Source organism: Zootoca vivipara, chromosome 3 (genome assembly GCF_963506605.1).
Source record: "Zootoca vivipara chromosome 3, rZooViv1.1, whole genome shotgun sequence".
In the NCBI taxonomy this organism is placed as follows: domain Eukaryota; kingdom Metazoa; phylum Chordata; class Lepidosauria; order Squamata; family Lacertidae; genus Zootoca; species Zootoca vivipara.
The window spans coordinates 56,876,260-56,888,704 of NC_083278.1; the positions used below are offsets into that span (position 1 = coordinate 56,876,260).

Sequence of the window (12,445 nt, forward strand, 5' to 3'; positions counted from 1 at the left end):
TGTAGACAGTACACCAATGGTTTGAAAGTATAACGCAGCTTCCTCGGTTCCTCAGCCTTGATACCCTTGATCTTGTCATCAGCTCTCAGTCTAATCCAGGCATCCCCAAACTGCGGCCCTCCAGATGTTTTGGCCTACAACTCCCATGATCCCTAGCTAACAGGACCAGTGGTTGGGGAAGATGGGAATTGTAGTCCAAAACATCTGGAGGGCTGAAGTTTGGTGATGCCCGGTCTAATCTATCATTGATGGGAGGGAAAAAGTAGGTATGTACACTGTCCTAGGCTTCTGGGAAGATCAGGGGATATCATTTATTAAATTGATATACCATCCATCATCTCAAGATCACAGGGCAAGTATAAATGTAATAATAGTAAATAATGCACCCAGATGGTGGACTTTTCTGGGAACACTGATTTAAAATCCTGCTTATTTATTTTAAGATGCTGTTATTAGTCCTGTATACCTGAAGGAGCATCTCCACCCCCACCATTCAGCCCGGACACTGAGATCCAGCACCGAGGGCCTTCTGGAGGTTCCCTCATTGCGAGAAGTGAGGTTACAGGGAACCAGGCAGAGGGCCTTCTCGGTAGTGGCACCCGCCCTGTGGAACGCCCTCCCAGCAGATGTCAAGGCAATAAGTAACTATTTTACTTTTAGAAGACAACTGAAGGTGGCCCTGTTTAGAGAAGTTTTTAATGTTTGATGCTGTACTGTTTTTAATATTCGGTTGGAAGCCGCCCAGGTTGGCTGGGGAAACCCAGCCAGATGAGCGGGGTATAAATAATAAATTATTATTATTATATTATTATATTATAAGGTAAAGGTATTAGGTCCAGTCGTGACCGACTCTGGGGCTGCGCGCTCATCTCGCATTATTGGCCGAGGGAGCCGGCGTATAGCTTCCAGGTCATGTGGCCAGCATGACAAAGCCGCTTCTGGCAAACCAGAGCAGCACATGGAAACGCCGTTTACCTTCCCGCTGTAGCGGTTCCTATTTATCTACTTGCACTTTGAGGTGCTTTCAAACTGCTAGGTTGGCAGGAGCTGGGACCGAGCAACGGGAGCTCACCCCGTCACAGGGATTCGAACTGCTGACCTTCTGATCAGCAAGCCCTAGGCTCAGTGGCTTAACCACAGCGCCACCTGGGTCCCTATTATATTATATGTTCCTGTTATTCTGTTATTCCTGTTATTGTTTTAAATGAATGCCTTATGGTAGAAAGGCAGTGTATTGTTTCTTTGTTGGATATTAGATTTCTTACCCACCTTTCACCAAAAGGACACAGGGCAGGTTACAGCAACATAGGTATGTTTTACTTAAATAATAAAAACCCTAAAGTATCCACTCATTGCCTCTTTCACCTTGCCCAAAGAGAAGTAGTTTTGCTTTCCAGGATTACTGTGAAAACAACGATCAATTCTGATTCAAGTATTACTGTTTGAGTATTACCAAATCCCCATTGCATTATTCAGTTAAGTTCTCCTTGCTTTTTTGCCTCTAAGAACATCACTATGTTGTTTTCCCCCCTTTGAATGTCATATATCAAAACACCAGAATGTTACTGGAAGTATGTGCTCAAAAATGCTTCCTTCGCTGGCTCCAGAGTTCTGATTGCTTCCTCATGCCACAGCCATCAAGGACTCTGAACTCATTCACACGCTTGGGGTGCAGCAGAGCTATAAGGGCAGAGGACAAAAGAGAGAAAACAAAGTTGCACAGATAACTGTCTGGAAAGCTGAAAAATGAGCTCTGCTCATGAAACAAGAATAAGGGGGGACAGCAAGATGGAGCTGATGAGCTTAGAAGCAGAGGACGTTGTTAAGAGGAGCACTCTTACGAAATACCAGATACTTTGTGCGGTAAGTATTGCTATTTGCTTCCTTTTCAAACTTTAATGTTAAGGTTTGTTGCATTATTGGCTCAAGTTTCATTATGTTTTAACAGTATAAACTTTCCACAGACCATTGGAAATTTCCTGGCAGGGCATGGCAGCGTGGATAAAACTGCCGCTTTAACAGACCAACAACTCTTGTTGATGTTCTCAGCTCACAGTCTGCTAAAGGGCAGATACGAATGCCTGACTTTTTCAAAGTTGATGAAAGAAAGCCCGGTCCCTCAGCTTTCAGCTACAAATAGTAGGCATTTGTGGCTGTTTTATATTATTTATTTTGTTCACAGCCCACTCTGTCCTAGTGGCTCATGGTGGCTATATCCCAGTCTGAGTTAACTAGAACATGTAAGAACTAAATAATAGGAAAGAAATGTGTCATGAAATACAGGGAGGATTGAACAGATGACAAAGCACTTTATATCATCCAATATAAAGCGGGTTGTGGTAGGGCTGCTAGGAAATTTAATATAGGGTTTGGGGCTGTAGCCTAGGCCACAGGTCATGCTGAGTAATGGGGGCGTGGTTATGTAAATCCAGGTACTGGGATTGGTGGAGGGGGCCCCCATTTAAGCTTCTGCCCTCCATTTTAAGCTCACTTTTGCCTTGGCGTTCGAATCCCCTCCCACCCGCCGCTTTCTTTTGCAGGTTTTAGCCTGACATTGCTTTGCCTTTGGGGCTGCCTGTATTCAGAGGCCAGTAGGATTTTTTCCAATTGGCTGATTGGCCTTGCCTCTTGGTTTTCGCCTACTGCTTAGCAAATTGTCACAACTTGTTAGGTTGGCGGTTAGGCTTTTGGTTGGTTAATCGGTTGGAAGAGGGGTGTGGCATCCAGATGCCTACCCCCACCACCTTTTGCTCCACATAGAAGTATTCCGTTAAAGGAATCCCGGGGCTTACGCTCTTGTCCTTACAACCCCGCCATTGGCGGGGATGGAGGGGCCAATTATAAGAGTACGAGCCTTGGGGAACATTCTTGGAAAAAGAGAGGAGGGAATGCCTGGCCTCAGCTACCTCCTCTCCCAGGGATGTTCACTTGACTTCCCTTTTGGAAGTCGGAGCGGGTACTGTCCAAGCGGACAGTGGTGAGTCCTGTCCCATGGGGACAGCTGAAGTGAGTCCTGCCCCAAGTGGGCAGATGATGTGAGTCCTGTCCAAAGGGGACAGATGAGTTGAGTCCTGTCCATAGTGGACAGATGAAGATAGTCCTTCTTAGGGAAGGACGAATGGTTAACCAAAAGCCTAAGCCAACACTTGGATTAAAATTTGTATTTAAATAAAGTTGTGGCCTAAATTAATTGCCAAAAACCAAACCATAATTCTCGTGTCTGTTGTGAGTTATTTTGAGGTAATTTCTGGTAAGCCTCAACACACAACCACCCTGTCGTTAAAGGTCACTCTTGTCCCCTCCCCCCAGTTCTAAGGGTGATATTGCCAGCTTTGAGAATGCTTGTGATTACCCATTTGTGATAGAAAGGCAGGAAAATGTGATTCCTCACTTTTTTTTTTAAAAAAAATTCTATACCGCTTTATATTTTTAAATAAAAATCTCAAAGCAGTTTACAGCTTATTAAATCAATAAAACAATAGCTGGATGATGTTCCTCCAGCCTCATGAGGAGCCTCTTCAGTAGGGCTTGTGAGTCTGGGCCTCACCCCGTAGGCCAGGTGGAAAGAGCCTTGCGGAGAGCGGCCTTAACACTCACAGCCGGGCGATGTTCCTCCAGCCTCATGCACTGCATTCCTATGCATTGCACAAGTGGTTAGCACTTTAGAAGCTAATGTGCTATAAGTGCAATAACTGCAAACGAGCCGAAGCCACCATTGTTTATTCATCTAGGTCCTCACTGAGCCTTCAAATCATTCCTGTTCACCAAGGCATTTGAGGGCTGAAAGATACGGTCCCTGGCAATACTGAAATTAGAGCTGTGAGGGTGTGTGAAAACCAGTTTTTAGATGTTCGTAATATTTTCTAATGTTTAAAATAGGTTTTAATTTTTTAGTTGTATTGCTTGTTGTTTGCCCCCTTGGCTCCTTGGGAGAAAGGAGAAAATTGAAATGTAATAGTAGTAATAAAGGTGGTAATGGCAGTCCAAGGTTCCAGACAAAGGACTGCAGATCACCTGCTAGCTAATATTTTTATATGGAGACTAGATGACCCTTGGAGTCGCTCCCAACTGAGATTCTATGATTCTGTAACTCCCTTCCCCAATGCCAACACCCATGGAAATACAATGTGCATCTCCCAGGTTCTAAATCAGGGAGCAAATAGAAGTTGGGAAAATGTTAAACAACAAGTGTTATTTAGGCTTCCGTCACGGTGTTCCGTTGTGCCAGAAGCGGTTTAGTCATGCTGGCCACATGATCTGGAGAACTGTGGACAAACACCGGATCCCTCAGCCTGAAGCGATATGAGTGCCCAACCCCATAGTCAAGCTTGACTGGACTTAACCATCCAGGGATCCTTTACCTTTATCTAGGGAATTTTTATTGGAGGCAAATTTTCCCTGGCAACAGAACCACGAGACTAATGTAAAATACTCAAACAACTATACAAACATGTGGATGTTCTCTTTCTGCAGGCAGTTGCAAACTGTAACTTCTTCTCTTTATACAAATAACCAGCTGTGCCTAATTTGCCTGGAAAACCACACTCAGAACTCAAAGAAAACATCCTTTAAGTTATCTGCATTCTGCACCCTTTTCCTGTTTTGGGATGAATGATACCTCACAATTTTATTGTGACAGCTTGTCATGGGCTCGTTAAGAGGCATGCTAGGAGGAACCAGCTGGGGAACAACCAAGGGAAGAAGGCTTGGAGCCTGGGGAATGGTAGTGGGGCAATCATGAATGGTCAGAGAAAGAAGATGCAGAAGAGGAGGTGTTGGAAGCTGAAGCGGTAACAGGGCTTAGTGAGCTGGGAGAGTCTGGCAGAGAAAAGTCCAGAATCAGAGGCAGAAGCTGAAGCAGGAGAGTGGAATGAGGGTGGACAAAAGGCAGAGAGTCAGGTGGGTGTCACAGGTGCCTCCCCCTCCTGCTGCAACAAACTCCCCTCCCCACTTATCTCCCAGAACCAGAAGAGACATGAAAAGGGAGGAGGAGAGTTTGGCTGCCTACAGGTGCAGTCTCCAGTTGCTTGCAAAAAGGCCTGGAGAGGAGGGGACTTAAATGGCTGTGGGGAGGTGGGGACTTTCAGTCTTGGCTTTCGATTTTCATGCAGGAAGACCACCAAGAATGAGCTTCTCTGCTCATTAGGCTCAACATGCAACCAAGTCTGTGGAGATTGTGTTTTTGCTAATAAAGAGTTCACTCCATCTTTAAACCGTGCGATTACTGACCCGTACGCTTCTGCGGTACAGCATAAGCTTGAGACCTTTTTTTTGCTGAAGAAATGAGGAAAAGACAAACATGCCCATTTATGTAATCTCTTAATCTCTTTAAGCGTTCACTGGTAGATTGTAATCCCAGCCAAACTCCATCAAGGTACTGAGAAGAATAGCAGAGTGCAGAAAGTTACAGAAATGAGGAAGTGCTCAACAAGGACTTAAGAACGAGAGCTTAGCATTTGATGACTTAAGCAGACATGAGTTTGGCAGCAGGGAAAGGAACACTGTGCCCTGCCTTTCCTTGACTTAAAGAAAACCCAAATTTTCAATAAAGTGATTTAAACTACAAAAACAAGCATGCAGGTTGAAGTAGTTTTGGACAGATGTTGTGGGTGTGTTTGCATGACAGTGCAAAAAAATAAGAATCTTTATTTCATATAAACACTCATAGAATCATAGAATCGTAGAATTGGAAGAGACCACGAGGGCCATCCAGTCCAACTCCCTGCCGAGCAGGAAACACATCAAAGCATTCTTGACATATGCCTGTCAAGCCTCTGCTTAAAGACCTCCAAAGAAGGAGACTCCACCACACTCCTTGGTAGCAAATTCCACTGCCGAACAGCTCTTAATGTCAGGAAGTTCTTCCTAATGTTTAGGTGGAATCTTCTTTCTTGTAGTTTGAATCCATTGCTCCGTGTCCGCTTCTCTGGAGCAGCAGAAAACAACCTTTCTCCCTCCTCCATATGACATCCTTTTATATATTTGAACATGGCTATCATATCACCCCTTAACCTTCTCTTCTCAAGGCTAAACATACCCAGCTCCCTAAGCCGTTCCTCATAAGGCATCGTATCCAGGCCTTTGACCATTTTCGTTGCCCTCTTCTGGACACATTCCAGCTTGTCAGTATCCTTCTTGAACTGTGGTGCCCAGAACTGGACACAGTACTCCAGGTGAGGTCTGACCAGAGCAGAATACAGTGGTACTATTACTTCCCTTGATCTAGACACTATACTCCTATTGATGCAGCCCAGAAGTGCATTGGCTTTTTTAGCTGCTGCATCACACTGCTGACTCATGTCAAGTTTGTGGTCTACCAAGACTCCTTGATCCTTTTCACATGTACTGCTCTCAAGCCAGGTGTCACCCATCCTGTATTTGTGCCTTTCATTTTTTTTGCCCAAGTGTAGTACTTTACATTTCTCCTTGTTAAAACTCGTGTGATCTGAACCAGCAGTGACTGAATAGGAATGAGACCTTAGGGTCATAGTAGAGTGGACCTTCTGGATACGAACTTAATTCGTCCTAGGGGTCCGTATCTGGAGGCACTGCTTCTGCACACGTGCGTGGCGCGATAGAGTGCTTCTGCACATGCGCGCGGGGCAAAACCCGGAAATATACACTTCCGGGTTTGCCACATTTGTAACTTGAAATTACGTTTCCTGAAGGTAACGTAACCCAAGGTACCACTGTAGATACTGTAGCTTGATATTGACTCAGTGTGCGGCAGCTGTGAAAAGGGCTAATTCCATGCCTGGGATCGTCAGGAAAGGAATTGAAAATAAAATCATGATGCCATAATAAAAATCTATGGTGTGACTGCATATTGTAGAGTTGGAAAAGAGTCAGAAAAGAGGGACCAAAATGGTTAAGGGGCCTGAGCAACTCTCCTATGAGTAAAGGTTGCAGTATGTGGGATTTTCCAGCTTAGAAAAAAGGTGAGGAAAAAGCAACATGAAAGATGTTCATACAATGCATGGCATGTAGAAAGTGAATAGAGGAAAGTTTTTTTCCATCATAACACTCGAACTCGTGGACATCTAGTGAAACTGAATCTTGGAAAATTGAGGACAGGTAAAAGAAAGTACTTTTAGGAACTTCACTTTAGGAAATACTTGTGTAGATGCAAAGGCTTATATTTACAAGCCAGTCATTATATAACTTTAATCCTTTAATTGACTTGAATCTCTGGTTTTCATAAAGACTGTGGCAGAAGACGTAGGAGGATTGAAATAGTTCATTAACAGTTTGGTGGTTTTTTTTAAAAAAAAGTAAAATGCACAAAACTGAGTTCTCCCGGTTATATTCAAAGCAAGCCCTCTTGTAAATAACTGCTATAAACAACAGTTGAGGAGAATGTCAGAAAAGATAAAAGGGGCTCATTTACCCCCATCCCATCCCCAATTCTAGTTTATTGAGGGTAGATAGTATTGTATCCTGGGGTTGATACAATACTATCTCCCTGGGGTTTGGCAAGTGTAGTCCTGCAGCTTCTGGAGGGCCAAAGATTCCCCACATCTATGCCTTGGAGAGATAGTTAGTGCCTCCTCATCTCATTCTGGGGCCAAGTAGAAACCTACAGTATTTCCCCAGCCATTTGCAGGATTTTCATTTTAGTTAGTTATTGCTGGAGGTGGAAATCTGCTCGGTGCTTTAAGCAGTGGTTTTGTGAGAGTGTACTCACCGATACAGATCTGTATTTTAAAGATTTAGGTTTCGATTATATTTGTTTTACTTCATTTTGGATTTCTTATGGTGTTTGCTCAGTCTGTATCAGCTTCAACTGCATTGTTCCCTGCCCTGAGCAGTCGTGATAAAAAAACACCCACCATACGTTGAACAAACTGGAACAAGCCATTTAGTCCAGCATCTGTTCTCAGGGTGGCCAACCAGCTGTCAAAAGCAGGAACCAATTGTACCAAAAGGTGTTCAATGCAGTACTCACTATAGAACACAATTCAAAACTGCATTTGAATGCAGTTTTGAATGGTATTCTAGAAGCAGGAGCCAAGCACAAGAGTACTCTAATTGTCTTTTAAACCCATCTACTGTAGGTTGGTGGCAATCACTGCCTCTTGTGGGAGTGAAGGCCATAGTTTAACTATGCATCAGGTGAAAAATTACTTTCTTTCAGCTGCCCTGAAACTGTTATGTTCTGCTTCACTGAATGAAGGGCCAGTTAGAAATATTATAAGTTAAATAAATAAAACACAACTGAGCATGGAAGATGGGTGGGATGAAAGCTGGGAGGTAGGCGTTAGATCCTTTGAGCCTGTCTCCATTCCTTCTCCCACATGCTGCATAAGTTTGCGTAAGTCTGCCTTCATATTTTGGCTCCACTTGGGACAGTACAGCACATATTCCCTAGCACAGGAGGAAAGAAGGAAGAGCTCTGCACATAACATCCAGAGTAGTGCTGTTGGAAATATGCAGCGTAAGGTAAGGCCGACATGGGAGGATAGACAATGGTATCCGTAGCCCTGGCTCCCCTACAAAGACACAATTCTGCTGGTCTTCTACAAATAAGTTGGAATCACTGCTAAATAGAAACTTTTGCTTTTGTTTCGCTTATTGGGTATGGCAATCAATCTAATCTATGGGATGAGAAAAGCTATGATATGTGTCTTTCATCCTTGGTGATTTTTGCTGGTGTCGTATAAAGGCTTATATAGCTTTATTCATGTTGCCCCAATTCACCACCATATTCTAATTCTTCTACAGCCATAGCAGGCGCTGTAATTCTCCAATTGTTTGACTTTACCCTTGACGGCACACTCTTCCATTGTCTCTCAAGATAGACAGATGCCAACAACAACATTCCTCCACCACCACAAAAAAAATATCCAGATAGCCTAATTTGCATCTTGTTTCAAATTCCTTACATGGAGGACTCTTCTTTGTTCTCTCTTCTTGTTACCAGTGCACACCTTACTAAAAAACTCAAACCTCCTTCCTGTCACCTCACATCCCCCCCCCTTCACTTTAGTAAACCTCTGCTTTGTGCAGACCTGGGGGATTCCTCATGAGGTGATAGCGACTGCCTATTGTTTCATCATGTTCTGTTCTGCCCACCCTTTTTCTCTGAAGCTTAGAGCTCAGTGAAGCATGCTGGACAGAGATGTCCTGGGCTGCTGGGCCATGCTGTCCCTACTTACGGTATGCTGCTCCAAACAGTAGAATTTGCACCTGTGTCTTGGAGAATATGGATTAACATGAACTAATAAGGTTCAGGTTGAATGTCCATTTAGTCTGGCATCTTGTTTCCTACAATGCCCAAATGGATGCCCAATAGGAGGACTTGAGGACAATAGTTCCCTGCCAGTCCTGAACTGTTTGCAGGGAGGCTAGACAATGTTGTCAAATTATTGAGCATTCATTCAGACTTGTTTCTGAGGAGGGCAGATGATGTTGTGTCAAGCAAGTGTTGTCCCACACTTGCCAGTGCATCCCCCTGTCCCTTTCCATATTGCAAAAGGTCCCATCTTTGGGAGATACAGGTTTGCTACGCATGGCCTCCCCATCAACTATAATTGAGTAACCTGAATTTGCTGGTCCTCCAATCAGTCTGCTCAGCATCATGAGCAAGCTTTACACCAGACATCTATGCTGGCAGTTTTGGGATTGGCTTGAGAGAGGAAGCATATCAGCAGAAGAGCAAGCAGGCTTCAGAGCCAGTCCCTCCATCATTGATCAGTGTCTGATTTTACACTGCTGTTGAGCTATAATCAGTGAGGTCAGAAGGAATCATAGTGTTGAAAGGGACTCCAAGGGTCATCACGTTTGACCCCCTGCAATGCAGAAATCTTAACACGTGGTCCCCCTTTAGAGATTAGACTGCATGATTTCCAGCTGGGTTAAATTAAAAACTACTCTCATGTTTCAACAACACAGAACTACTTCTGTCAGTTTTAAACACCTCATTTGAGTGTTTAAACTATTCACACACATGCACAAGCACACACAAGCACACACACACACACACACACACACACACACACACTTTGTTACATACAGAACCATTCCAAACACCCAAATATATGTGTCACAATTTTTGTAAACAAAATCCTTCTACAATTGGATTGAAGACTTATATGAACTCGCAACGTATGAACAGCTTGCATACAAACGCAGACTTGCCATGGACAAATTAAATGATATTTGGAATCCATTCTTACAAATATTGTAATAGGTCAAGTACAATAACAACCCTGTAAAATATACAGGTTTTTTTTTGGGGGGGGGGGCTTTATTTTCTCTTCTACATGGTTTCGATTTCTTTGTTTCATGTATGTCTCACTATGTTTAGTGCTCATATAATTATGTACTTTTTGAACTTTCAACAAAGATGTTTTAAAAATAATAATAATAATAAAAGGCAGGAATTAATTATCTGTGCCCCTGTGGCATCCATTTTATGATATGCCATGCCCCCATTTTGTGACTGGCACCCAGTCAAATGTGCCCACTGGCTCGAAGAAGCTGTCAATCTCTGAACTGTAGACAGTGCTGTGCTAGATCACACCAATGACCTGAGTGATTGTAAGACAGCTTCCTCTGCTCCTAACTAAACAAGCATTGTTGCATGCATTCCAATTCTCCCAACTGTGAGATCTCCAGAAATTCAGCATGTTACTTTGGTTCTGTTTCCTGTGGAATGAAGTCATTGAAGCCTTCTTGACATTTTGCAATATATGGGTTCATTTACGCACGTTACGCAGGCTGAGCAAAGGTAGAGATTTACAGCAGCTGCCACCCCAATGGACAGCCTGAAAGGTTCCAGATCTCCATTTAGCACTGTGTCCTGCAGCTTGCAGGCTCATCTCAGCCTGACTTTAGCTGCAATTCCCAAACCTCTTGCTACTGTAGAGGCCCACATTTTAGAGAGAGATATCGTTTCCATTTAATTGGAAGGACCGTTTGTTAACCACATATATGCAATATGTTTGTTTTTATACTCCGTGACACATGCGTTATTTTGTAACAGGTTCTTCTAGTTTCTTTGGTGGCTGTATCCCTTGGACTAGGCTTGGGACTTGGACTAAGGAAAACACGAGAAGGTAATCTCACAATCTCCTCAATTTACTAAAAGGGGGTCAAAAATGTCTTAGGTCTAGGGCAGGGCCCATAAGGCAAGGTGAGATGACTGCCTCCACTCTTCTTTTATCTTTAACTCATCCTTATTCCTCAGTTTCATGGTCATGGTTACTAATTCTATGTATTCTATCAATTTGTTCTGCCCAATTTCCCTCGTGGGTGACATGAAAAGCTTTCATTGCATTTCCACCCAAAAGTAACTGAAAGCTGCACAATAAATGCCCATGAATCCTACACAAACCAGTCATAGAATGTTGTGTACCGTGTTTCTCACATTTTAGGACGTCCCTATAAAATAAGACATGGCACAATTTTCTGGAGGCAATAAAATATAAGGCATCCCCCCAAAATAAGACATGCTGAGTGGGAGCAGTGGTGGGAGCAGGTCTGCATGGTGCTTTTGCAGCATGCGCCTCGCCGAGCGCTGCTGTTTCTCCCGGGTCCCGCTCAGTCGGGACTCTGCGCGGTGCGCGCTACTGTCCTTGCCGGCTCCCGCTGAGTTGGGGCTCGGTACAGCGCGTGCAGCTGTCTTTGCCGGCTCTTTCTTGAATGAATCCCCCACCCCGAATTCGACCAAGCCCAGAACAGCCTGCCAATCACACCGACGAGCAACCGACGTCGCTTGCTCCCGGCGGCCGTGAAGGGGCGGGGCTCCGCTCGTGAGCAGGCCGGGGGGAGGGTGAGAGCAGAAGCGGCCATTGGGTGAGAGGCGTTTCGCGCCTGAAATGGCCGCCGCCGCCGAACAATGGACGAGCCTATGGCGGGAGCAGGGCCCACCGCGGCCGGTCCTGTCACCATGGGTGGGGAAAACGAGGCTGAAAGCCGGCAAGGCCCCGCGGACCGGGCCGACGGAGAGTCGCGGCTCAACCTGTTGCTGCCGTGCCTCCACTCGTTCTGTGTGCGCTGCCTACCCCCTCCGCATCGCTACCTCATGCTGCCGCCTTCCGCTGCACCTTCGCCGGGCGCTGGCGGCCCCAAAGACCCGCCGCTGCCTCCGCTGTCGCCTTTGCTTCAGCCTTCCCCGGCCCCCTCGTCGCCCGTCGCCACGCCGCCCTTGCCGCTGCACTGCAACCCGGGTAAGGAAGCCTGCGCGGCGGCCGTGTCACGACTGGGGGGTGAGGAGGAGAAGAGCTCGTACGGTAGTTATCTCAGAGAGGGAGAGCCCCGGCCCAGCGGGAGCCGGCAAGGGCAGCAGCGCGCGCTGCACCGAGCCCGACCCAGCAAAACTCTGAAAGCTTAATACCGGTAAAAAATTAAAAAGCTTAACAAAAAAAATAAGACATCCCCTGAAAATAAGCCATGGCGGGGTTTTTTGGAGTAAAAATAAATATAAGACATGACTTAAAATGTG

General features: G+C 45.0%; 1 protein-coding gene across 1 annotated transcript in view; it reads left to right on the plus strand.

Moving 5' to 3' along the window:
• Positions 1–1,576: 1,576 nt before the first annotated feature.
• Positions 1,577–12,445, plus strand: part of ENPP3 (ectonucleotide pyrophosphatase/phosphodiesterase 3) — a 49,809-nt gene continuing 38,940 nt past the window's right edge. Inside the window, exons 1-2 of the mRNA XM_035108977.2 lie at positions 1,577–1,863; positions 10,985–11,057. Coding sequence (XP_034964868.1) covers positions 1,747–1,863; positions 10,985–11,057 — 190 coding nt within the window. The 5' untranslated portion in view covers positions 1,577–1,746. The remainder of the gene's footprint in view (positions 1,864–10,984; positions 11,058–12,445) is intronic.